The sequence below is a fragment of the Desmodus rotundus genome, chromosome 3 (genome assembly GCF_022682495.2).
Source record: "Desmodus rotundus isolate HL8 chromosome 3, HLdesRot8A.1, whole genome shotgun sequence".
NCBI lineage: Eukaryota > Metazoa > Chordata > Mammalia > Chiroptera > Phyllostomidae > Desmodus > Desmodus rotundus.
The window spans coordinates 35,545,631-35,570,838 of NC_071389.1; the positions used below are offsets into that span (position 1 = coordinate 35,545,631).

The following is a 25,208-nucleotide window of genomic DNA, read 5'->3' on the forward strand; positions in this document are numbered from 1 at the left end:
CAGAGAGGGAGAGAGATGGGGAACTGCTGGGCAGTGGCATTTGTGAACACAAATGAACACACACAACATTTATCAGTTAAGTTCACTGTCTTATATGGGTGCAGTTTATGGAGCCCCAAAACAATTACAGTAGTGACGTCAAAGATCGCTGATAACAGATCACCATAACAAATGTAATAATAGTGAAAAGGTTTGGAATATTGTAAGGATTACTAAAATGTGACATAGAAGCACAGAGTGAGCAAGTGCTGCTGGGAAAGTGGGCTGGTGGGCTTGCTCGGCACAGGGTTGCCGCACCTTCAATTTGTGAAAAATGAGTTATCTGTGGAGTGCCGTAAAGCAAAAGTCAGTGAAATGTGGTACACCTGTGCTTCACTCCTTCTTAAAGCTGAGTATTTTATTAAAAAAATTTTTTTTATTTATCAGTTTTAGAGACAGAGAGGAACCGGGGGTGGGGGGGATTTGTTGTTCTACTTATTTATGCATTCATTGGTTGGTTCTTATATGTCCCCTCACCAGGGATGGAACCCACAACCTTGGCGTGTGGGTATGCCACTCTAACCATCTGAGCCACCCGCCAGGGCAACGCTGAATACTATTTTGCTATGAGGATTCTAATATCTGCACATCCTCACTAACACTTGCTGTTATCTGCCTTTTTTATTTTTGCTTCTAATGGGTACAAAGTGGTATCATTGTGGTTCTAGTTTGCATTCTCTTAATGGCTACTGATGTTGAGCATCTTTTTTATGTGCTTACTGGCCATTTGTATTGTCTTTGGAGAAATACCTATTCAGATCTTTTGGCCATTTTAAAATTCGGTTGTTTGTCTTTTTATCATTCAGTTGTAATGGTTCTTTTAACAGTCACTTTTTGAGGGCCTAGTGTGTGCCAGGACCTTGGTAGGTGCTTCACATGTACTTCTTTATTTAATTCTCATAAAAGCCCCAAATGGTAGGCCTTACACCTTGTTTACAGATGAGGAGATCCATGATCAGAGTTAAAACAGCTTATCTAGAGGGCGTTTTAAGTGGTAGCAGTCAAGATCCTAACCTCATATGAGTTGAAAGTTCCTGTTTGCTTGGCTACTCTGTGCTTCTGATCTTTGACATTGTTGAAACAGTGCCTGTATTCTAGGCCTGAGAATGAAAATTTTCAGGAAGCATAGAGGGAATTCATACACCAAGTAATTAATCTCCAAAGTCCCTTCCAATATTTTATGTACTATATTTATTTCAGGTGACGTGTGTGTAAACCAAGTTAAAAAAAGGTCAGAATTTAGTTTTTGCTAAAAGAACCTTGTAAATAATGAAATCATGAGGAACATCCTTCTGTAATATGAGTAATCTCTTTTTCTAAGTTTGCTTGAGTTACTGTATTCAGTTTCCCTAGAACAGGGTGCATATCAAGTAAATCATATGGTATATATTAACTTTTTTCCTAATCTGGATGTAAAGTTGACTGATCATTAGCTTAATGAGCTTTTCAAAACAAGCAAGATGAAGACATACCTGTGGCCTGTGGGAACTTGTCTGGATTCCACCCCACAAAGAATCAAGGTATTTTGTACACTGAAAAGTACTGCTACTATCAGTTATTATTTATCACGTGCAGTTGGGAAATGACAAGCTTGGAGAAGGGCAGAACGATGAGGAAAAACTGAGGAACTGAATTAATGAAGTGAAATTGTCCGGTGGAGGACTTGATTTCAGGTCATTCATTCAGGCTTGCGACAGAGAAGATGGTGACCATAGATAATTCTGCTCGAAGTGGAACAGGAAAAAATTAGGACATAGGTAAGGGAGAATTCAGTGTAATTTCTGTCCCATTTATTCACTGTTTACTGAATATACTTACGGTGTGCCGAGAACTGAGGATATAAAGAATTAAAAAAAAAAACAAAAACGATGTGGTATCTGCTTTTGAGAAGCTGACATCTGGCAGGGTTTCACAGAAAAGGAGTTGCTTGGCCTGGGTCTTGAGGGTGAAACGGAGCTCGCTCAGATGGAAGCATTCCACACGTGAGGAGCAGTGCTGGCCTCCTGTGCTCTGAGAACGTGTATTTCAGCGTGGCGGGCGCTTAGGTTCCGTGCCTGCTGTTCATGATACTAATACGATTCCTCTGGTAGGCTCGCTTTGAGCTGCTTAGACTTCCTGTACTAACCCTTTCATCCTCATTCTTAGCTCATTACTTTGTTGAAAAATTGGAAGCCATTAGACCCAAACTCCCTCATCCTCCATCCCAAGACCTACAACCCCACCTAGAAACACAGCCATCTGATCCTCCTTCCCTAAGTGTCCTCCTCTTCCTGTCACAGGCCACTGGATCGCATCCCCTGTGACCTTCTCAAGACTCCTCTCCTCGTGTCTCCTTTCCCCTGGTTCATTGCCATCATTGGGCAAACATGGTCAGTTGATCTTAAAACAAAAACAGACTTTTTTGATACCACCCTCCTCTCCAAAGGCCACTCCATTTCATTGTTCCCCTACATAATTCACTATGGTCTGACTTCTACCTTCCACCACTCCCTTAAAATTGCTTTTGTCACAGTCATCTGTCCTCTTCATGTTGCTCAATCCAGCAGGTACTCGACACAGTTCACTCCTCCCTCCAGATTCTTTCTGCCCCCTCAGCTTGTGACCCCACGCTCTTCTGGTTTCCTCTTGCATCACTGGCCGCTGCTTCCCCTTCTCTCCCAGACCTCTAAATAATGGAGTTCCATGGGGTGTTATCCTGGGCCCTCTTTCTCTATTTTTCTTTTAAGGAGAGCTTATCAGTTCCCATGGATTTAAATACCTTCATTATGCTGATGATTATCTCCATTTTATCTCCAGCCTAGACCTCTCCTCTGAGCTCCAGATTCCCACATCCAACTGCTTGCTTGTCTCAGCAACTTCTCATACTTAATGTGCCTAAAATGGAACTTGATCCCCTCTACTCCTGCTACATTCTTTTTATCAATAAATGGCACTACTATTCTTGAATCATCCGTGTCCTTTGCCCGCCCACTTAAATCTCCCTCACTCTATCTGGATTCTATCTCCGAAATTTATTTTGAATCCCTTTCCTTCTCTCCACCATCTCCCCTGGCAGACTGCCTCCACTGTAGTTCATACCACCATCACTTCGTGCTCGGACTGCTCTGGCAGCCTCCTGTCTGCCCACCTGTGTTCTTGCACCCTCCTCCCCAGCTTGTTCTGCAGACTGCTGTAGGGCTCATCACACAGCTAAGTGTTTCACTTCCCTGTCGAACCATCTCAGTGGCTTCCCAGATTTCCTACTTCAGTGTGCATGATCTGGTCCCTGCCTGGTTCTCCCATTTTATTTCATGTCACTGTCCCCCGGCTTACTGTGCTCTAGTGACACTGGTCGTGTTTTACTTTCTTTTACATACCAAACTCTTTTCTCAGGGACTTGGCATTTCCTCTTTGAAAGGCCAACTCCTTTTGGTTCTTTAATTGGGTCTCAAAGATGTCATTCCTTGACTGCCCTACCTAAAGTAGGTTCTTCCTCTTTTTTTGCTTCCTAATACTTGGAATTATTTTGTCTGTTTACTTTCTTTTCTTTTCCACCAAAAAAATGTAAACAGTGAGGAGAGGGATTGGGTCTGACTTGTTTACTGTTATACTCCTAGTACCTGGAACAGTGTTTGGCACGTAGCAAGCACGCATTAAATATTTATGAAATGATAGAAAGAAGGAAAGGGAAGGGAAAAGAGAAATGGGTGGGGTGGGTGGGGAGAGGAAAAAGAGACAGAAGGAAGCAGAATGTGGGGGGAGAGAGAAGAAAAGGAAAGAAAGAATTGGAGAGAGAGGGAGGAAGAGAGGGAGGGAGGAGGGAAAAGAGAGAAAGAGTGTTTACTGAGCAGCTTCTACACTCTTGACTCCTATGTCCATGTGGTGGTGGTTCTGTCTCCGCCCCAGCCAACACCAGCACGTGCACAGTATGTCAGAGGAATTACCTAACACCCTAAGGTGGCCTCATCTTCCTCAGACCCCTCAGCTTTCTGACTGTATCTAACAGTCTCGTCTAACACTTGAGGCTCTGGAGCCCATAACAGTCATGTCTGCCACTTTTCACCATGGGCCCGATCTCTGCTGGTGCTTTACACACTGGATTCCGTTTAATTCTGGAGAGTCATTGGCACTGTCCGCCTCCTTCCCTGCCTCCTCACCAGAGGTGCACAGAGGTATCTGGCTCATAATCATATAGCTAGTGAGTGCGGGAAGCCCTAAGGATTCCCACCCAAGCCTTTGTGCCGTGAAGACTGTTCCTTCTGCCACATGAGGTGTCTATAGTGTTTCCCTCAATATCAAACTATCAGTAGGCGGATGGTTGTTAATCTGTCAACAAAAGAAATGTCCAAATCTATAGAGAATTTTTATAAAAGTTTATTTGATTCCCTGGCTGGTGTGGCTCAGTGGACTGAGCCCCAGCCTGCGAACTGAAGGGTTGCCATTGCCAGTTCGATTCCCAATCAGGGCACATGCCTGGGTTGTGGGCCAGGTCCCCAGTTGGAGGTGTGCAAGAGGCAGCTGGTCGATGTTTCTCTTGCACATCCGAGGTCTCTCTTCCTTTCTTTCTCCCTTCCTTCTCCTCTCTCTAAAAGGTAAATAAAACCTTTTTAAAAAGAATTTATTTGAGCCAACACTGATGACATATATCAGGGAGCAAGATCTCAAATGCTCCAGAGAATGCAGTTTCGCAGTCTCATTTCTGTACTGAAATTAAGGAGGGACCGTAGGGAAGATTACATGAGGGTGGGAGAAAGCAAGGCAAGATTATGTGTTTTCTTGAGGGTGGTTATTGACCTAGGTCTACAGAAACAGTGGACGGGGCTTGGTAAGGCGAAGATAAACCTTGTATTACGAATAAAAAGCTGCATGACTACCCACCATGACCTGTCTATTTAAGAGTTTATGGTCAGATCTTCCTGTGAGGTTACTTTTCATAGAACCCCTTTTTTCGTCCACAAATTCATATTTGTATCACAGGTGGACCGTGAATCTCAAGTCCAACCTGTGCTTAGTCCACACTTCCTCATGACTGCCACCTTCTGCCTGGGCCGCGGCAGTAGCCTCTGAACCAGGGCCCCTGCCTCCCCATTTGCCCCTTTACAGTCTGCGTTCCAGCTGGCAGCCAGGTTTATTTTTTAAAACATGTAAATTGGATTGTGCTTCTTTCTAGTTTATACTCATTTTACTTAAAATAAAACCCAGACTCCTAATCATGACCTATAAAGCCCCTCATTACCTTGCCCACACGTTTCTCTGACCTTACATCCTTCTGCTCTGCTCCGCTCCACGCATACTGGTCTTCGTATATAGGTCCTTTAACTGCCCAGCTGGTTTCTACCTCAAGTTCGTTGTGAAACTGGCTTCCCTGCCTAAATCTGCACATGGCTGGCTCATGGACATAATTTAAGTACCACCTCCTCAGAGAGGCCTGTCTGCCCAGGCTGTCTAAAGTAGAACACCCAGCACAAATAAATACACTTTCTCTAGCTCCCATTAACCTGCCTTATTTTCTTCATAGTAACGATATCCATTATTTTTTTTGCTTGTTCATTGGCTCTCTCCCCCACTGGCATATAAACTTCAAGCGGGTAGGTTCTTTGAATTACCATATTTTCAAGGATAATGCCTAGCATTCATATTTGTTGGAAAAAAATGGGAAGTAAAACTTGTTTTATGGGTTTAATAACAATTTTATTTGGGTAGGAGTTATAACATCTCTGTTTTTAGGGGTTTGGAAAATTACTACTGTCTAAATGTTGGAAAACCTAGTACCTATGTGATTCCATGATTGAAATTGAGCCTCCCCCTGTTCTTTTAGAACTCCTCAAATTGCGGCTGTTCCAACTAACTCTGCAGTCGAAGGGTTTAAGGCAAGCCTTGTCTTTAAAGAGATTGAGAAGAAGCTTGCAGAGGTAAGTAATATTTATATAAAATACTACCAAGAGGACCTGGAGGCTAGAGAAAGCACAGATAGATTTCAGATGTTGCCATGAGGTGGTACCAGTTGAAAATTTCTATCATGTTATCAACTATTGAGTGCGTTTTAGATATCTGAGTGTCTATGACAGTTTCCTTGTAATTCTGATAGGAGTGCCTTTCAGAGAGAGAGAAACCTCCAGGTTTGAGTTATATAAAAAACTATGGTAAATTGCTATTAAAATCTTAACTTCAGAGGAAAGGCTAACACTTGTCACTCTCTTTCCCATCTTATCTTTGTCAGGGAGATAATAATTATGGACAGAGTTTATATGTAAAGGGGTTGTAATTTATTTTGGTGTAATTTTATTCTGAATTAAAAAGATCTTACATAGAACTTTTAAAAAGAATATTTAAAAGGAATATTTAAAGTGAGCCTTTAAAGCTACTTAGTATCAAAACTCTTTTTTAAAAGAAATCTTTTGTGCTTGATTTTTTTCAAAGTAGTTTTTAATTTGTTTTTTCTTGATGTAAAAATGATGCTGATTTTGCTGTGGCTGATATGGCTCAATTGGTGGGAGTATCGTCTAATCCCCAAAAGGTTGTGGGTTCAATTCCCAGTCAGGGCACATACCTGGGTTGCAGGTTCGATCCCCAATCCGGGCACTTATATGGCAGGCGACTAATTGATGTTTCTCTCTAATGCCAATGTTTCTCTGTTTCCTTTCCTCTTTCTCTAAAAGCAATGAAAAAATGTCCTCGGGTGAGGATAAAAAAAGATTTTTTAAGATGCTAATTTTTAAAACAGTTATACTCTATAGAAACATAAGGCAGAAAAATTTTAATTCTGGGAGCATTTGAAATCTTGCTCCCTGTCACATGTCATCAATTTGCCTCAAATAAACTCTTATAAAAATTTTTAAAAAAATCTCCTGAATCATTAGAGTTCACTAAAGTGTTAACAATGGTCGGCCTTCTTTCACATGTCTCTCCGTGTATGTGAACATAGAGGTTCGCATAACTAGGATCATATAATACATGTTGAGTTTTTAAAATAATGCTATATATACAGATCTATTTTTATGTACAATAATTAGTTCTTGATAGATCAGACTAGGTAATCTACCAGTAACCGTCTCCAAGAAGAGAGTTATTTTCTTCAGGTAAAATGAGATATTTACTTCATTGTTTCAAACTGAAAGGCACCTTGGGATTTTATTACTGGTTTCAATTTTGAGACTAACAAGGCACTTGTAGTCAGAGTCACACAATTCCAATTGCATAGCTGCTAAGCTGATCAAAGTGGGCTGAAATAAAGAAAAGGATTCGGGACACTTGAGCTATGTATTTCCCTCGTGTTAGAGCCACAGTGTGGATGGCAAACATTGTAACTATCTTGGAACTCCCTTACTGTAGCAGAAAGGACTCCTTAACATCTAAGGTGATTGCATTGAATGTGTTTGGGGGGTGAGGGGACAGCCAGTGTGATAGATGTGTCTTGACAAAGGACCCTGCATTTCTAGGATTTTCATAATGATCAACAGCCTTTCCGAAGTGGGGAGGGCCAGGGCTGGCGTTCGGGCGGGCCGGCCGCAGTGCGCTTGCTACAGACCTGTGCCGCCGCCATCTCGTGGGAATGCCCCTGCGAGAGCGAGACTACTTGTTGTTTTATAACCAGCTTTTTCCTTTTGACAGTATGTTCCGTGCCCTTAAATGTAAATAATTCCCATTAGTCTTAATGACCACATTGCTCTTGTTCGCATGTCTGTACCTAATCTAGTCTTCCATGGTGAACCTCAGGTTGTATTTGAATTGTGTGAGTAAAGCAATGGTTTCATAAATTTCCTTTTGCGCTCATCTTTAAATACTTAATGCCATGATTATCTTAGCATGAGTAATTAAAGGGGGAAATTGTGGAGTAGTTGGGTGTGTGTGTTTTGCTTTTGGATGCATATTGCCAAATTATCCATCAAAAAAAGGGAACTGATTTACAAATTTAATAATAATTTATGAGATGATTGCTTTTTTTTTTCAGACCTTCTTCAGTGCTATGTTGGCTGGTTTAAAAAACATCTTTGCCAATCTAGTAGGAAAAAATATCTCATTTAAAAATTTTTCTTTTCATGCCAGCAGTATTTGCCTACAGAGTAACCGTAGTGTAGTGCCAAGTTGCCCCATTCTTTGAACTTTATTCTGTTAAAAAAATCAAATAAAAATAATTAGATGAGAGAGTCTCTGGTGTGGCTAGATGTCAATCGTTGAGTACCTCGTTATTGGGGTTAACAAAGAAGTGCTGTTTTTATTGCACAGACTTCTGGCTTTGTGAATGTGTGCCTCTTGCTCCCATTTTAATTCTTTTTTCCTCCTTCCATAACCTCACTTGCATGGACCTTGTCCCCTTGTTTTTTTTCCTCCTTCCCACGATTGTCAGTTTCCTGAATGTTTGCAGGACTGGAAAGTGAAAGAAAGTCTTGGAATCTTTTGTCAATTCATGCATTTTCTACCTTAGCAAAGGAAGCCTGGCGAGATATTTTATTTCTACTTTTGTCTTTGTTAGCAATATCCCATTGCCCTTCTTTGAGTTCTGTTAATTTTTTTGTTCTGGTTATGTTTAGGACAGGACCTACTCCTTGACCTTTTACCTACTCAGAAAGAGTACTTTTCTTCAGGCAAGGAGGCACTTAGGACTTACTTAGTTTTAATGATCTGTGGTTTCACAATAAATGTGTATTTGCTTTCCCCTTTTAACTCTCTCCCTCCCTCTTCAGTTAAAAATGTTTTATTGACCAAAGGATGTGATGCTGTAAGATGATCAGATGGTTCTTAAGATCAACAGCAAGTGTGGAATTAATCTACGTGTATCTTAAGGAGGAGGGAGGAATTTCTCTCCAAGTACGTAGGTAGAATTTCTAAATGTTTGCTGCTGTTTTCCTGCTCTGACTTGTTGGAGTCTGTCATGGTTCTTTTCCTGAGGCATCGTGCAAGCACGTGGCATGGATGCACCAGAAATAGTCATTGAAGAGCCGCTGGCCCCACAGAAAGCCTGGCTCTTGGGTGGCCCAACGCACCAGCGCCGCTAACCCCCTCTTCTAGACTGTCTCCCCAGAACCCTGAGGGATAAAGCATTTTAAGGAATGTGGAGAAGACTTTAAACTTTTTAAAAATTCATTTATGGTAACAAACTGCTTTCACTTGAAGTCTAAAGTTTGGAAGTACTGATGTAGTCTGCTTTGCAGTAGGGTATGGTCGAAGGAAAGAACACAGAATTTGAAGTTAAACCAACCTAGGATTGAGTTCTTGGTTGCTCTACTTACTGGTCGTAGGTCCCTGCCCCTGAGGGAACATAGAATTTAGTGGGAAAAGAGACATGGAAAAAATTTCCCAGAAAAAAATAACTGCTTTCACAAGAAACCCAGGTGCATGTGCAAAGAAAGGGCTTTCATGCAGTAGAGACAGAAAAGCCTTCCCAGAGAGTTAGCAGTGAGCTGAGACTTGGTGAGATTGGGGTGCGAGTGGAGAGCAGGAGGCGGTGCGTGACCCACTGCAGGGCACGGAGACACGCATATTCCTGGAATTCAGAACGGTTAGTATTGTTAGAACGTAAGGCCTGAGAAAGGTGAAAAACTCTCTGAAGATAACAGATAGCTATCCTTCAGATCATGACGGATCTTGAATGAAATCTAAAGATAGACTTCATGCTATAGCCTGTGGGGGCCATTTAAGAACTCCAAACCAGAGCATGCCAGGTGGGGCATGTAAGCGTTAGGTGGGTTGTGTTAGATGGAGTCCTTGGCAGCAGCACAGAGAACAAGTCTGAGGGTTTCCCAGCCTTTATGGGCCTCAGTTGTTTTTCCTGCCCAATGCTAGTATTGATACCTGCCCAACTCCTTACAGGGTTTATGAAGATTAAAGAAAAAAATGTACATAACAGCACTTGAAAACTTCATAGCCCTCCACAGATTATTGTTGTTGTTAATAATTTTTCCTGAAGTTAACTTAAAATAATTTGAGTGAGATCTTTTAAGAGAAGCCAAAATAAGAGAATTTCTCTTTGACTTAAAAGCATCTGACAGTCATTTTGGTTTCTTGATATAACTAGGAAATACTGGTAGTTGGTTTCAGGACACCCACAGGCAAGAAATTCCTGCATGATTTTTGAGATGAATAGGCCCAGACTAAGTATTTTTAGAATAGCTTCTTTGGAGTCCCGAGGCCTCCGGTGGATGCTGGGTAGGTTCAGGTGCACCAGAAAAAGACCGACCTGGCGGCTGGGCGACTAAATGGAAGAAGAGACAGGAGCGGTGAGGGTGTGGATGGTGTCGGCCTGTGCTGGTTCCAGATTCAGTGTTCTTAACAAGCAGAGTTTAATTCTAGGGATTTAATCTTAAATCGATGAGGCTATGTGAAAATCTTTAGATATACAGATGTTATTCGCAGCATTGTTAAAATTATCTAAATATTGAACAACAGAGTATTGGTTAAATATAGTACTCTTATACAATTAAAGACTGTATTGGTCATTTTAAATTACATAGAAGAGGATTTAATGACACAGTAATGAGGATAAATATTAAACAAAAGTGGGTTGTAATACAGTATATACAATATGACCCCATATATTAAAATATTTTCTCTTGAGAGATTAAATTATGAATTATTTATATTTTCCTCTTTTTTTTTGCTTATTGACATTTTCTAATTTTTCCACAGTGAAATGTGTTTCTCTCTAAAGAAAATAATTGCAATAAAATGATTTTTGTTTTGATTTATTTTTTTAAAAGCTGTGTGAGGTTGCTACTGCTTCCCTCTGTAGTCTCCTGTGTTTCCCTTTATCGCGGTGGATTGTCGTAGTCCTCAGAGTGTATCATCACTTACCCCTCTGACTCCTGCTTCTGTGTGCTTGGTGCCCAGCACAGTGTCTGCTGCCGGTCGTTGTTTCAGTCAGTAAACACTGCGGGGAGGGCAGATGCAGCAGAGTGGGAATGAGGGGAGAGGGAGGGGAATGGGAACCAACCTACAGAGATACGTATCTGAGGTTATTTTTCCAGCTTCATTCTTCAAGATCCAAAAGTAAGTTGTAGATGGTACCTTACTTGGCTAACTCTATACTGATCCAGAACATGGGTTGACCAAAAAGACTTTGCTCTCAGAGCCACGTATCTTTAATTGTGGGGAACCAAAAATGGGGGAAACCAAAAGTGTATGTAAAGGAATTTACCTGAAAAAAAAAGAGGAGTTCACACATTTAGACACCAGAGTGAGTCTTTCAGAAATGGTTGAGAGAAATGAAGGCCATTTCAGTAGAAAATGCTGGCGTGCCACCCTCCCCCAACCCTCCTTTTCCTTCCACCAGTTCTGTCCAGAAAGCCATTTTTAACAAAAGACTTGGCAGATGAGGGGGTTGTTGCCTGGTTGCCTTTCAGACTTCTGGGTAAAAGATCCTAAGGGAGCTTGGGGACTGCCCTGCTGGCTCAGCTGCTAGCGTCAAGTATCTATTAAACATTTAATTTGGGGAAGAGGCCAGAGACATGAGCTTATTATAACTCCCAGTGTTATTCTTCTTTCCAGGAAGGGGAACAGTTTGTGAAGAAAATCGGTGGTATATTTGCCTTCAAGGTGAAGAATGGCCCTGAGGGTAAAGAAGCCACCTGGGTGGTGGATGTGAAGAATGGCAAAGGATCAGTGCTTCCCAACTCAGGTCAGTGCAGTGAAGACTCCGTTTATAGGAACACGGACAAGTTCCCAGAGGAAAATGGGAATCTGCTTTGGTGTTCCCCAAAAAGGGCTGGCTTTAGGACCCTGTTAAACTAGTGAATCCATGAGAATAGGACTAGGTCACAGCTGCCTCCTCCCAAAGATTGGGAGACTCTATCACAGAGTGTCCAGTCTTAGGCTTTGGAATTAGACAAACTTGGCTTAGGGTCCTGGCCTTGCCATTCACAGATTTTGACCTTGAATAAATTATTTAACTTTGCTGAGCCTCAGTTTTCTGATCTGTACATGAGAATAATGAGTGCTACCTATTTTACAAGTTTGATGGGAGGTATAAGAGAATTATCTTGTAATTAATCTGTAAAGTACATGGTCTAGTGTATGGTTACATGGCTTGGAAGACCTGTCGGTACTGACTATCTCCTCTCATCCCTGTCTGTCTTTCTTTTTTTTTCCCCTTTACTGTCAACCATTTATTCCCCAGCTCTCCGTCTCTTTCATCCCAGTCTTTCTTGAACCCACTCTTGTCAGCTTTGTTTTCTTCACTGTCCCACAATTATTCTTGTCAAGGTCACCAGGGACCATCATGTTGCCTACTTGCTGCTTCCTTCTTGGCCTCTCTTCCTGTTTTCCCCTCCAAGTTTCTAAACACTGGAGTGCTCCAAGGCTCAGTTCTGTCTACTGGGGATCTCATTTAGTGTCATGCTTTTAAAGCCTTCTCTACACTGAGGACTCCCAGATATCATCAGCGTGGACCCAGCCACTGAGCTCCCAGGTGTATATCCAGCTGCTTAATTGACAAATTTACTTGGATATTTAATACGTATCCCCAAAACTAACATATAAAAGTGAACTCCTGATCATCCTCCCACTCCCCTTTGATCATGTGCTCCTCCACTGTCTTCCCATCTTGGTCGTCGCTGATCTATCCTACCAGTTCCTCAGCCTAAAAACCTTGACGTCATTATCACTGGCTCCTGTTTTTCTCACGCTCCACAGTCTGTTCCATCAGCAAATTCTGTCCTCCCCTACTACTACCCCTTTGGTCTAAGCTTCCATCTTTTTTTTTGCCTAGTCTCCCTGTTTCTAATCTTGTCCCTACAGATTTCTTCACCGCACACCAGCTGGAGTGATCATTTTAAAACTCAAGTCACATTGTGACCCTTCTCCACTTAAAACCGTCCACTGGCTCTCTGCTGACTCTGAGTAAAAGCCAGAGTTGTCCCAGTGGCACCACATGATCTGGCCCCGGTTTTCTCTGTCTTACCACACTCTCCCTCTCCCTGCTCTAGTCACACTGACCTCCTTGCGTTTCCTTGAACACGGGTGTTCCCAGATCCGGGGCTTTCTACTTTGTTCCCTCCTCCTGGAATTGTCTTCGTTAAATAGCCTCCTGGCTTGTTCCCTCATTTCCTTTGGATCTTTGTCCAAATGTCACCTTCTCAGGAAGCTCTTTCCCAACCATACTTTTAAAATCACACTCCTTTTATCAGTCCTTATTTTTATTTATGGTACTTATCACCCCCTGATATATACCATATATTTATTTATTTATTTATTTACTTACTTACTGCCCTTCCATCCTCCCACTTGAACTGGAAGCTGCATGAAGGTAGAGCTTTTTCCACGCTCTGTTCGCTGCTGCAGTCCCAGTGCCTAGAATAGTACCTGACAAACGCTAGGTGTTTAGTGAAATAAATAATTTAAAAATGAACAGCAGAATGAGTGAGTTATGCTTGGTAAGCATTCAGTAAGTGGTAGCTATTTTGTATGTTACACTTCTCTTGTTGGAGAGAGCCTGGCGCAACTAAGAAATACAATGGATGAGAATCAGCTTTTTGGAGGGTTTAAAATACCATGCTTTGGACTTTGAAAGTGACTTGATGTATAATCAAGCCATTAAAGCTTTTTAGAAATAGAGAAGTGAAAGTCAGAGCTGTGTTGTAGAGGATGAAGCTTGTGCAATAGACTAGTTGAATTGGGAAGGGAGAAATCAGAGGCAGAGAGAGCAGTGAGGAGGATGGATGTTGCCACTGTCTAGATGAGCAGAAATGACAGCCTGAGCATTGGCAGTGAGAAAAAAGGGATGTTGTTCCAGGGTCATTGCCAGGGATTTTGGGGGTAAGTTGATGGGACCCGGAAGCTGTGTAGGAGAAGGTGATTTATCGAAGATGGTGGAGATGATTATTGATACATTTTTGAGGGTGCCCTGGAGGAGCAGTTGACATCAGGAGTGCAGGTAGAAAGAAGGTTAGCCTTAGCAAGGAGGGACAGAGACTTCTTTCTCTGAGAAGGTAGATAAATATTCAGGGGTATTTCGAAGGAGAGAGGAGGCTGGCAGAGTGTCTGGAGTAGAGTTGAGAGTTAGGAGGAAATGTGAATAGTGTTATAAGCCACGTTAAGTAAGAAATCAACCAGAGATTAACGAAGGAAAAGCTGAGCAGTTAGTAGCAAAGGCCTTCATGTGGTGTAGACAGGGTGGCATTGTTGTGAAAAGCTCTTGAATTATATATAGTGGGGTTTTTTTTCTTTCTCAAAATGAGTGGACAGAAAAATAACTGTATGTTTGACTTCTGTGAGCTGCTTCATCTAGGTTCTAGCTTTTAGAAATAAAAAGAACTTTTGGGAAAGAGTGCCAATTTTTTAAAATTACTGAAGGGTTATAGATACTTGAGGATTATATTCTGATATGCCCAGGCAGATGTTAAGGTGATTTTAAGGTTTTTTTCTGTTTTGTTATTGGTGCTTGTTTGTCATGAAAGATAATATGCTTATGGAAAGCTGTCGTTCCCTGCATGTGGACTCTGGCACTGAGCTCTCCCCTTATTCGGTGCCCCATCCCAGACCTGAGCGGATTTTACCCTGGGGCAGGGTGATGTCTGCTGAAACTGACACGCGTTGGCAGCCAGGAGTGGCGCTGAAATACGGGCTTACCCAGTAAAAGCCATCACTGGAAATTGCCAGCTCCTTTTACATCAGCCAACAAATGACCATTTGTTAGGGATCAGCTACGTTAAAGCATTAATGACCTGTCCTAGTTTGAACTGGCATCTTAGAGAATGCTGGTTCTTTTGGCATGTGCACGGTGATGAGAGATTTACTTAATTGTAACGAAGTAAGATTTACTGAAATGTATTTCATTTGCTTACAATCTAAGAGTTTGGTAATGATTGTACTTGAGATTTTGTGCACTTTCCATCATCTTTTTTCCGCCTAGGTGCCTTTTAGTACCTTTTCCATGAAGTCTGCTCCTCTCCGTCCTCTGAGACAACTCGCATATCTCCAGGAAGTCAACTTTGGTGAATCTGACATGACACTTTACTCTTTTATTCCTTTATTCTGCCCTCTCAGCACTTACTTGAGTTTTCAACCCTGCGCTTTTGTGGGGAACATGGTATAGAAAGCCTTAGCGTCTCCCACCCCCACAGTACAGTAGAAAGAGCATAGCCTTTGGAGACACACAAACCTGGGTTCGGACCTCCACTCTGTCATTTACTAGGTGTATGTCTTCCCTGAATCCCATTGTCTCACCCAGAAAATGGTAAGAATGATTTCTATTCATAGAGCTGTTGTGAGGCTTAAATGAGATAAGGTGCGGAAAGCACTTTAGTTCAGGGAGTGCTCAGTAAATCATTGCTTCCTTCCCAACTCGTATAGTAAACATTAATTTTGCTTGAACACATTAGATTTGTCTAAGACTTCCTTAAGAGGATGTGGGGAGCTGAGAACACATCTGGGATTCATCAGATGCTGATGAACTGTGAAGGCCCAGTTAAAACTGAGCTATTGAATGGGTCTGTATCCTTCTTATACAAGGAAGCCATAGAACATAAGAGTTGGGAGTGTGAGTTTTAGCTGCAGGAATCTGCTTTCAGACTTAGCTCAGCTGCTAATCAGCTGTGTGATCTTGAGCAAGTTATTTGACCTCTCTGATCCTCATAGAGTTATTATAATGATCAAATGAGTTATGTACATGAAGTGGTTGGTATAGCAAGAGTTCAATAGATGCTGATAATACATCAGCAACAATAGCAGCTCCCACAGCAGACTTCACTTCCTAAAGCCACCTTTCAATAACTGAGTCCTTTCTTGCAGTGTTAGGACCAAGTCCAATGATAAACCAAGTCTGACGATCTCAATTTGCTAGCTTTTTTCCCCCTGCCTGCTCTTTGATGTTATGTATCCACAAGAGAACTGGATTTTCTAGATTTTTAAACTCTTTTACTTTCAAGGTTTCACACATTTTTTCTAGCAATAAGAGAAAACTTTGTTAGGGACAAAGATGGAATGGCTAGTGAATCTCATTCTCTTTAGAGACTATTTCTGAGTTGTAAGACATATAATAAAATTTTTTTTATTTTCAGTCTTGTTTTAGTTATTTAATAAGACGGGCATGCTATAATTTAACATTTTACCCGGGTCTTCGTTTGGGCTGCTATAACAAATGTCCTGCAGACCGGGTGGCTGACAAACAACAGAAATTTATTTCTCACAGTTCTGGAGGCTGGAATTGCAACATCACGATCAAAGTCATATTTGGTGAGAGCCCCTCTTCCTGGTTCACAGCTGGCGCCCTCTTGCTGCGGGCTCACACGGTGAAAGGGGCTAGTGGTCTCTTCGGAGTCTCTTTCACAAAGTACTAATCCCTTCCACTAGAGCTCCGCCCTCAGGACCACCCAAAGGCCCTACCTACTGGTAGCATCAGGCATTAGGATTCCTAAATATGAGTTTTGGAGGGGGAGACAAACAGTCAGAATGTAGCATCCCCTATCTCTTTTATTAAGACATTATCTGATTAGTTATTGGGCCATAACTTGATAGTCTTTTGAATTCTAAATAATTTATTCAACAAGAATTTATTGATTGCCCTTTGTATCAAGCATTCTTCAAGAGCCTGGGGATATAGCAGTTGTGAGCAGGCGAAACACAGAGTTTCTTCTTATTATTATTTATCATTATGTTATTTTCCATATGTACTTTTGCCCCACCCTGTAGTTATATTGCAACACAGACACACTCTTTTGTTTTATCTGTGGCTGCTTTTGAGATACGGGCACAGAGTTGAGCAGTTAACAACAGAGATCTGATGGCCCACAAAGCCTGTGTAGTGTGTCTGGTCCTTTACAGAAGTTTGTTAAACCCTGATCTAGATAACCGTGTTCATTTTCTGTTACTGCATAACAAACTTAGTGGCTTAAAACAGTGCACATGCTTAGTACCTCACAGTTTCCGTGGTTAAGTTGGCTGAACACAGGTTAGCTGGGTCCTCTGCATAGGGTCTCACAGCTGCCGTGAAGGTGCTGGCCAGGGCGGGGCTGTCATCTGGAAACCTGACTGAGGAAGGGCCCGTGTCCAAGCTTATGCACGTTGCTGGCAGAATGCATTTCCCGGCAGCTGTGAGAATGACAGCTTTAGTTTTTTTCTGGCTGTAGGCCAGAGTCTGCCCTCAGCTCCTAAAGGCGGGTAACCTGCTCCGTGGCTCTCTCCAATACCTACATGGTTCTCGGCATAGCAGCCAGCTTATTCAAGGCCAGAAGGAGAGTAAGAGTGAGTCTGTTAGCCTGACAGTCTTATATAACATTATAGAACCACAGGGATGACGTCCCATCACTTTGGCTACGTTTGTCGTCTAGAAGCAGGTCACAGCTCCTGCCCACACTCGGGGGCGGGGGGGGGGGGGAGGAGGGGAATGTGCAATGGCATGAACACCGGGAGGCAGCGACCAGGGGGTCCCCTGAGAGTCTCAGCACCACCGTACTGTTATTAATACATTGGCGTCTAAGTTTAAAGATGTTTTTCATATAAACATATAATTGAATAATTGAATATCTGTTTTGATGCAAAAATGGGATCATGCTTACAGTTATTTTGTAACTGGCTTATACAGCAGTATCGTGCACAGTGTAACGTTAACATTTTTTTCAGGCCAGTAAATGTAGATCCATATCATATAATGGCTGCATTGTAGCCCGTTCGCTGAGTGAACACAACGTCATTTATATGTATGTGTGAGTGTATGTATATGTTATACATACACACACTTTTTTATTTAAACAATTAAAAGTGGAGCAGAGAAAGGGATATCAGGAATATAGGGCAGAGTATAATATGAAATACTGAATTTAACTTGATGTTTAAAATGTTTATTACAAATGAAGACTCTTAGATGCTTACCAGTTTGTAGAAAACTAAGAAAAAATCTAAGAGATGAAACACTCAAAAATCTGAGAGATGAAATATCAACACTCAAAAACATTTTCTGCTTTTAGTATTCTTGAGAGTGTCAGTAGACTACCTATTAAAAGTCCTCAGAATAAAAAAAAAACAAAACCAAAATGTAGCCCTGTCCTTGCTGGTGTGGCTCAGTTGGTTGGAGCGTCGTCCAGTGACCAAAAGGTTTTGGGTTCGAATCCCAGTTGGCTTCAGGCGCATGTGACCCATGGCTGGGACTTGAAGGATCCCTGGCCTGGGTGTATATGTGAAGGCAGCTGATTCATGATTCTCCCTTGATGCTTCTCTCGCACCGGTGTTTCTCTCTCCCCCTTCTTCTCTCCCTGCTTCTCTCTCTCTGAAAAAAAAAAGCAAATGAAAATGTCCTTGGGTGATATAAAAAAAAAAATACTTAGCCCTGACTGGTGTGGTTCAGTGGGTTGGGCGTCATCCTGCAAACTGAAAGGCCCCCGGTTCAATTCCTGGTCAGGGTCGGGGAACATGCCTGGGTTGTGAGCCAGGTCCCCAGTGGGGCCTGTGCTGACAGGCAGTCAGCCAATAGATGTTTCTCTCTCACATCAACGTTTCTCTCCCTCTCTCCATCCCTTCCCCTCTCTATAAATGAATGAATGAATGAATGATAATTTTTAAAAGGGAATAAAAGACTACAAAATCTCTTAAAATTAGGAGTATTGATAAAGTCATTCTTTTTTCTAAAACATTGTTTTACTTGTAAAGCAAATAATTGGCTTTAAGTGATTGTCTTTGAAATTTTTATTTATTTGCTTTTAGAATAGGTAATACATTTTCGTGATTAAAAGACTAGGAGATACAAAAGGCTATACTATGAAAAGTCTCCCTCTCTTCCCCTCTCTTTAAAAATAAATAAATAAAATCTTAAAAAAGTACTTAGCATACGTAGATGCTTTTAGAATCTCTGTTGAACAAATGATTGTTTACCCTGCCATCATTTATTTAATCAGTTCTCTCTTGTTAAATGTTGAGGTCGCATGTAATTTATGCCGCATTTAACCGCACTGCCACTGAGCGCCCACCTCCCCACACCGCTGTTGCAGTTAGTGGCTAACTGAACACTCCCCTTTTCTCTTTCCTTGTCTTGTACATCTTTTTAGACAAGAAGGCTGACTGCACAATCACAATGGCTGACTCGGACTTACTGGCTTTAATGACTGGTAAAATGAATCCTCAGTCGGTAAGTGTGATGGCACTTATGTCCTTCTAGTAGGTGGGGTCTTCTAGCCCATTGCACTTCATCTCCTGCCTCAGTCTCACATTGTAAAGTGCAAAGTGGTCAAGCCCACAACACTCAGTGTTCACCTGACAAATGACAAATATTTGTGGAACAAACTGTGTGCCAGGCACTGTCCTGTGTGCTGGAAATGCCCGGATGAATAAGAAATAGCACCCATGCTCAGGGCACCCCCAGTTTGGTACAAGACAGATCTGCAAGACTGAGTGAGGGCAGCCAGGTATCCGAGGCGCCACATCTGTTTTGTGGTCTGGGAGGGTTGGGCAAGGCGCGGCTGTGACGTCCTGGGCCATCAGACAAAGGCTCATAGAGAAAGTGGCACTGGAGCTGAGTTCTAGGGGTTCACAAGTGAGCAGTGCACAGATAGAGAGTAGGAACAATCCAGGTGGAAGAAGGGAGAGGTGTGAACAAAAGTGTGGCCTTCTACATTTTGTGTATTCGCCCGTGCCTGTGCCTGTTGCCTGAGCTGGCCTTCCGGGATAAACTCCTTGTCTCTCAAATTAAGCTCAGATGGTATCTCCAAAGACCTTCTTCCAAGTGGTGGGGGAGCTGTAGCCAGTCCCTCTTCTGGTCCACTTCCTGGGCTGCTAGCTTAGCACTTGTCACATGATGGGTGTGAGTCCTAATGTGCTCATCCTCCCCATTAGATTGTGGTTATCTTGAAGGAACAAACCACGTCTTACTTGTCGTCTTGTCTCCAGAGTTTAGCATGATGCCTGATCTTTTTTAAGTTTTCACATTTGCAGGATTACATTGAATATTTCTGAATTGCCCTGGTTGTCAAGGGTCTTCTTGTCCTCTTTAGTTGCATAGTGGTGAACAGACCACAGTATATTGAGCTTCCCATCAGCCACAGATAATAACAAGGAAACTAAGGCGCTCAACCTGATTTGTTTTAGGTCTTACTCCTGTGGTCCCCTGGTAATTCTAGAAATTGGATGAAACAATTAAATCTGACTCCCACTTGTGTTCCTTTTTAAAATGCTTTTCTTTTTAAAAATGCTTTTTCTAAGCAACTAAGCATATTTCAGTTAATGCACTGACAAACAAGAGCCGTGCGTCTCTGACGTTTCAACTGAATACACACCATTGGCACCGGCATTTCCACCCACTGAGCTCGCTCCACAAGTCTGGACAGAACAGAGGCCACCGGTATCGGAGCTGGCTGTATTCTTCCTTCCCACCCACGGTCCCTCATTCCACTGTGCACTTGCTGCATGTGCGTCCTCGGCAGGGCCAGCACACGTCAGCCACCCTCCGTCAGCCACCCTCCGTTCGCTCCTTTATCCGTTCACCGCCCGTTTGCTGGGGTGAAGCGCTAGCTTGTTTTTCTTGAGCACCTGTTCTCACACAAAGGAATTAAAGATGAAAATGACCCGCCTTCCCATTAATGTGCTAATGGCCTTCCTTTCGGCACCTTCCCTTATGCTCAGTCGGATTTGACTGGAAACCATTAAATGCAGTGGAAATTATAATTCAGTGTTTGGCTACAGTTGAAAGAAAGCAACGTGCTCTCCATCAGCAGGCACATACAAGAATACCTAGGGGCCAGATTAAAATGGTTCTTACGTTTGGGTTCTCTGAAGGGTGAATGAAGATTTGTGTGTTCTCAAATAATTAGTAAATAAAAAGACATTTTCTTTTTTACTTTAAAAAAGGGAAAGATGGTGAATTTCTCTTCTAGGTACCACTGGCCCATATTTTTAAAGGACATATGTTAAATATATTGTGTTCTGTGACACCTGACCTTTAAGTCATCAGACAGAAGGCTGTGTGCCATATAGGAAGGAAATATTTAGTTTGTCCAGACAGAGGAGGGGAAAAAAAATTAGTCACCCTTACTAGAGGGTGCAGAAAAAGCAGGTCTCTGTGCATTCCCATGGGTGAGGCAAAGAGTCCTAACTTCTTTTTTTTTCTCTTTTAAAAATTGATTTGAGAGAAAGAGAGACAGAGACTGACAGACATCCATTTGTTGTTCCACTTATTTCATGCACTCATTGGTTGATTCTTGTGTGTGCCCTGACCAGGGACTGAGCCCACAACCTTGGCGTATCGGGGACGGTGGTCTAACCAACTGAGCTTACCTGCTGACTTCTTTTTTTTTTTTTAATTTTTATTGTTATTCAATTATAGTCGTCTGCCTTTTCTCCCCATCCCTCTTAATGTACTTGTTAAAAAGCTAAGACTACCAGGAACTTTTTTCATTTAGCCCTTACTTATTTTAAGAATTCAGTTTAAAGACTGAGATCATAGCAGGGAAGTCTGGCTATGTTCCCAATTTTGCTATTTCTCCAAAGTTTTCCTGGGATTTTGTTAGACATGATAAATTTAGCAAGCATCATGTGATCTAATGCCCGGCAGTTGTTAAATGGAACAAACTGTGGCTCAACACTTCGGACTGGCTTGATTCTCCTGTCTGAGCCAAAGATGAACACAAGCACCTCAGTCTCAGCAGGCCGCCTGACCTCCCTCTGTGGGGAGAGGTCCTTTATTGTGAAGACCAAAAAGGAAAAAAAAATGGATGATATTTCATCCATATTGTACTCCAGGAGTTTCTAAGTGTGTTATGCGTGTGCTTTTTTTCTCAGCAGACTTCTGAAAATTTTAGTTTATAGTCCTGATACACATGTAATGTTTTTCAACAAAATCATTCTAGTGTGAACCCACTTGGCCTAATATTTGGAAAAGGTACCACCATTGAGGAAGGCAGGTAGAGGCAGGCTCAACTTCTAAGAGAAGGTATTGGGGAAGATGTGCCTCGGACTGCTCTGTGGCTTTCATAGTTCCTTCCTTTTGCAGAATCTGGTTCTAAATCGGTTCCAGAAAGCTGAATTTCATATTTAGGAGACAGTATAAGAGACCCGATGAATCAGTGATCTCAGGGTTGGGCAGTCTAGAAACATGAGCAATCTCAAAACAGAAAACACCAAGTAATACATTTTCTTCTTATTCACAGGCCTTCTTTCAAGGCAAATTGAAAATCACTGGCAACATGGGTCTGGCTATGAAGTTACAAAATCTTCAGCTCCAGCCGGGCAAAGCTAAGCTGTGAAGAACTTCCTTTTCCTACCTTTGAAAATCAAGACGAGACTTACAGATACATATCCACATATTTCATTGTCAGAACTTAGACAGAAATCATGTGTTGGCCAATAGCACGAGATTTGTTTTTAGATGGGTGTGACCAATCCTGTTTTTCCGAAGCTCTGGGTGGGTGGAGCCTGGTGGCATGCTACTGCTTCGCTGAAGCGCATACAACCTTGCGTTACAAAGTTAATATGGTAATTATGGTTTGGGGGAAAATTGGGTTTCAGAATAAAATTAGGAACAGCAACATCCCAAAGCTATGTAAACAAAAGCTCTCATTTTGCTTATGAAGTATATTTGAGGATTGTTCTGCTGAAGATTCAATTTAAGTTTTTCTTGGGAGAATTGGGGGAGAAACAAAATACCAGAAGCTGGCTGCTAATTAGTTTGTGCTCTTAATGACCTTAATCTATTTTCCATTAATAGTTTTTAAAATTCTGTGCTGGGATTTTAAAAATTTTTTAAATTTTGCATTTTGCGCCATCAGAATGGTATTTTCTTCCCAAATCTAAATAGAAGATATATGATCAGAACTTGGGGGGGAAATTTATAACTGAACACAGGCCTATTTTTAAAATAAAAAATATTTTTAAATGGGTTTCCTTATTGAAAAATCAGTGTTAAATAGTTTTAACAATAAAATTTGCTTTGAGATGCAGTTTTAAAGTTATAATTTCATATTAATTTATAAAGCTTTCAGTCCTTTCTTATAATTTTCCTTCTCATATATTTAGTTAATAATCCAAATTTATCTTTCTTTCTAGTTTTTCTAATACTAATGTTATTTCTTATAACTTAGTAAAATACAAGGTAAAATAATGCTTTTGGAAAGAATGTTTAATAGAAAATTAAAATAGCTCTTCCTGGTCTCCTTTGTTTGTATTATGTTTCTTCTGTTTATTCTGGGTTGTCTAAATGAAGGAGATTAAGAGAAAGAGGGGGAGCTGGGGGACCTAGATGTCATCTACACGCTATCTACTGGGTTGTCTGCTGGGTACTCTGACATAATCACCAGTTCTTGATTAGGGAGGCCGCTGTTGTGGAAGGAGCACTTGGCCAGGGGCCAGGAGTCTGTCTTCTCCTAGGCAAATAAGTACCGTATTTTGCCGTGTATAATGTGCACTTTTTGCCTAAATTTTTGAGGGAAAAATAAGTATGCACGTTATACATGGGTAGTACTAATTCCATATCTATATAAACTTTTGAAAAAGATTATTATTTATTTTTAGAGAGAGAAGAAGAGAGAGGGAGAGAAACATCAGTGTGTGAGAAAAATATCAGTCAGTTGCCTCTCACACATTCCCAACCAGGGTCCTGGCCTGCAACCCAGGCATGTGCCCTGACCCCAGGAATTGGGAATTGAACCAGTGACCTTTCAGTGTATGGGATGACGCCCAAGCCACCAAGCTACACCAGTCAGGACTAAATGTTTTTAATTCTTTTATTTATGCTTGTGTGTTAAAAGTATAACTCTGGAAAGCAGTAATGATATCCATATGCAAAATAATACCCCAGAATATGATAATAGGTTTTGTTCCTAAATATAAATAAATAATTGAAATAAAAATTAAAATGAAAGATTTTTTATCCTGAAAGTTTGGGCCAAAAACGTGGGTGTGCATTATACACGGCAAAATACGGTTAACTGCCTGCTTGGCCTGTTTGCTCAACTGTTGGAGGAGGGGATTTAAGTATATGGTCTGTGAGGTTTCTTATGCTCTGACCATTCTCTGAGACCCTTCAGAGGCCATAAGAACTGTTTGGGAGTTATCCAGGCCCCACCTTTCTATTGTACACGTGTTACTTTACCTGAGGATGGTCAGAGGCAAAAAGCCAGGTGGTTTCATTTGTTTGGATGCTTTGGAGACTGTGCTAATCAGATCAGGACTGTGGATCAGATCCCCCTTAGACCATTTAGCTTTTCATGTCCTCTGACCAGCAGAATAGCATGTGGTGATGGGGCAAGATGGTAAATTAAGCCAATATAAGTTGATCTCAAGTCCCATAAAATGAATTCAGAACACAGTCCTATTTCCTAATCATAGTAGCTTCTTACTCTGAGATGAAAGACTTCAAGAAAAAAGTTCCCACAAAATGTCCGATTTATCTGTAGTTTGGATTTACTGCATCTTTCTGCTTTCACTGGTCCTGGATAAGAGATATCTGAAATAGGCTTCTGTGACATGTGATACGATGTCTGTAGTGTTTTCTTCTCTTTTTAAAATACATTTTATTGATTATGCTATTACAGTTGTCCCATTTTTACCCCCTTTATTCCCCTCTACCCTGTATCCCCCCGTCCTTCCTGCTTCCCCCACTTAGTTCATGTACATGGGTTGTACATGTAAGTTCTTTGGCTTCTCCATTTCCCATACTATTCTTAACCTCCCCCCTGTCTATTTCGTACCTATCATTTATGCTTCTTATTCCCTGTACCTTTTCTGCTATTCTCCCTTTTCCCCCTCCCCACTGATAACCTTCCATGTGATCTCCATTTCTGTGATCCTGTTCCTATTTTAGTTGTTTGTTTAGTTTGTTTTTGTTTTTGGTTCAGTTGTTGATAGTTGTGAGTTTGTTGTCATTTAACTATTCATATTTTTGATCATCTTCTTTTTCTTAGATAAGTCCCTTTAACCTTTCATATAATAAGGGCTTGGTGATGATGAACTCCTTTAACTTGACCTTATCTGGGAAGCACTTTATCTGCCCTTCCATTCTAAATGATAGCTTTGCTGGATAGAGTAATCTTGGATGTAGGTCCTTGCCTTTCATGACTTTGAATACTTCTTCCCAGCCCCTTCTTGCCTGCAAGGTCTCTTTTGAGAAATCAGCTGACAGTCTTATGGGCACTGCTTTGTAGGTAACTGTCTCCTTTTCTCTTGCTGCTTTTAAGATTCCTTATCTTTAATCTTGGGTAATGTAATTCTGATGTGCTTTGGTGTGTGTTTCCTTGGGTCCAGCTTCTTTGGGACTCTCTGAGCTTCCTGGACTTCCT

The 25,208-nt window shown here is 41.6% G+C and overlaps 1 protein-coding gene across 2 annotated transcripts in view; it reads left to right on the plus strand.

Annotated features, from left to right (window-relative positions):
• SCP2 (sterol carrier protein 2) overlaps positions 1-23,082 on the plus strand; it is a 97,133-nt gene extending 74,051 nt beyond the window's left edge. For both annotated transcript variants that reach the window (XM_045204220.2, XM_024571025.4), the window contains 4 exons: positions 5,837-5,930; positions 11,503-11,632; positions 18,990-19,069; positions 22,083-23,082. In XM_045204220.2, coding sequence (XP_045060155.1) covers positions 5,837-5,930; positions 11,503-11,632; positions 18,990-19,069; positions 22,083-22,178 — 400 coding nt within the window. In that variant the 3' untranslated portion in view covers positions 22,179-23,082. The remainder of the gene's footprint in view (positions 1-5,836; positions 5,931-11,502; positions 11,633-18,989; positions 19,070-22,082) is intronic.
• The last annotated feature ends 2,126 nt before the right edge of the window (positions 23,083-25,208 follow it).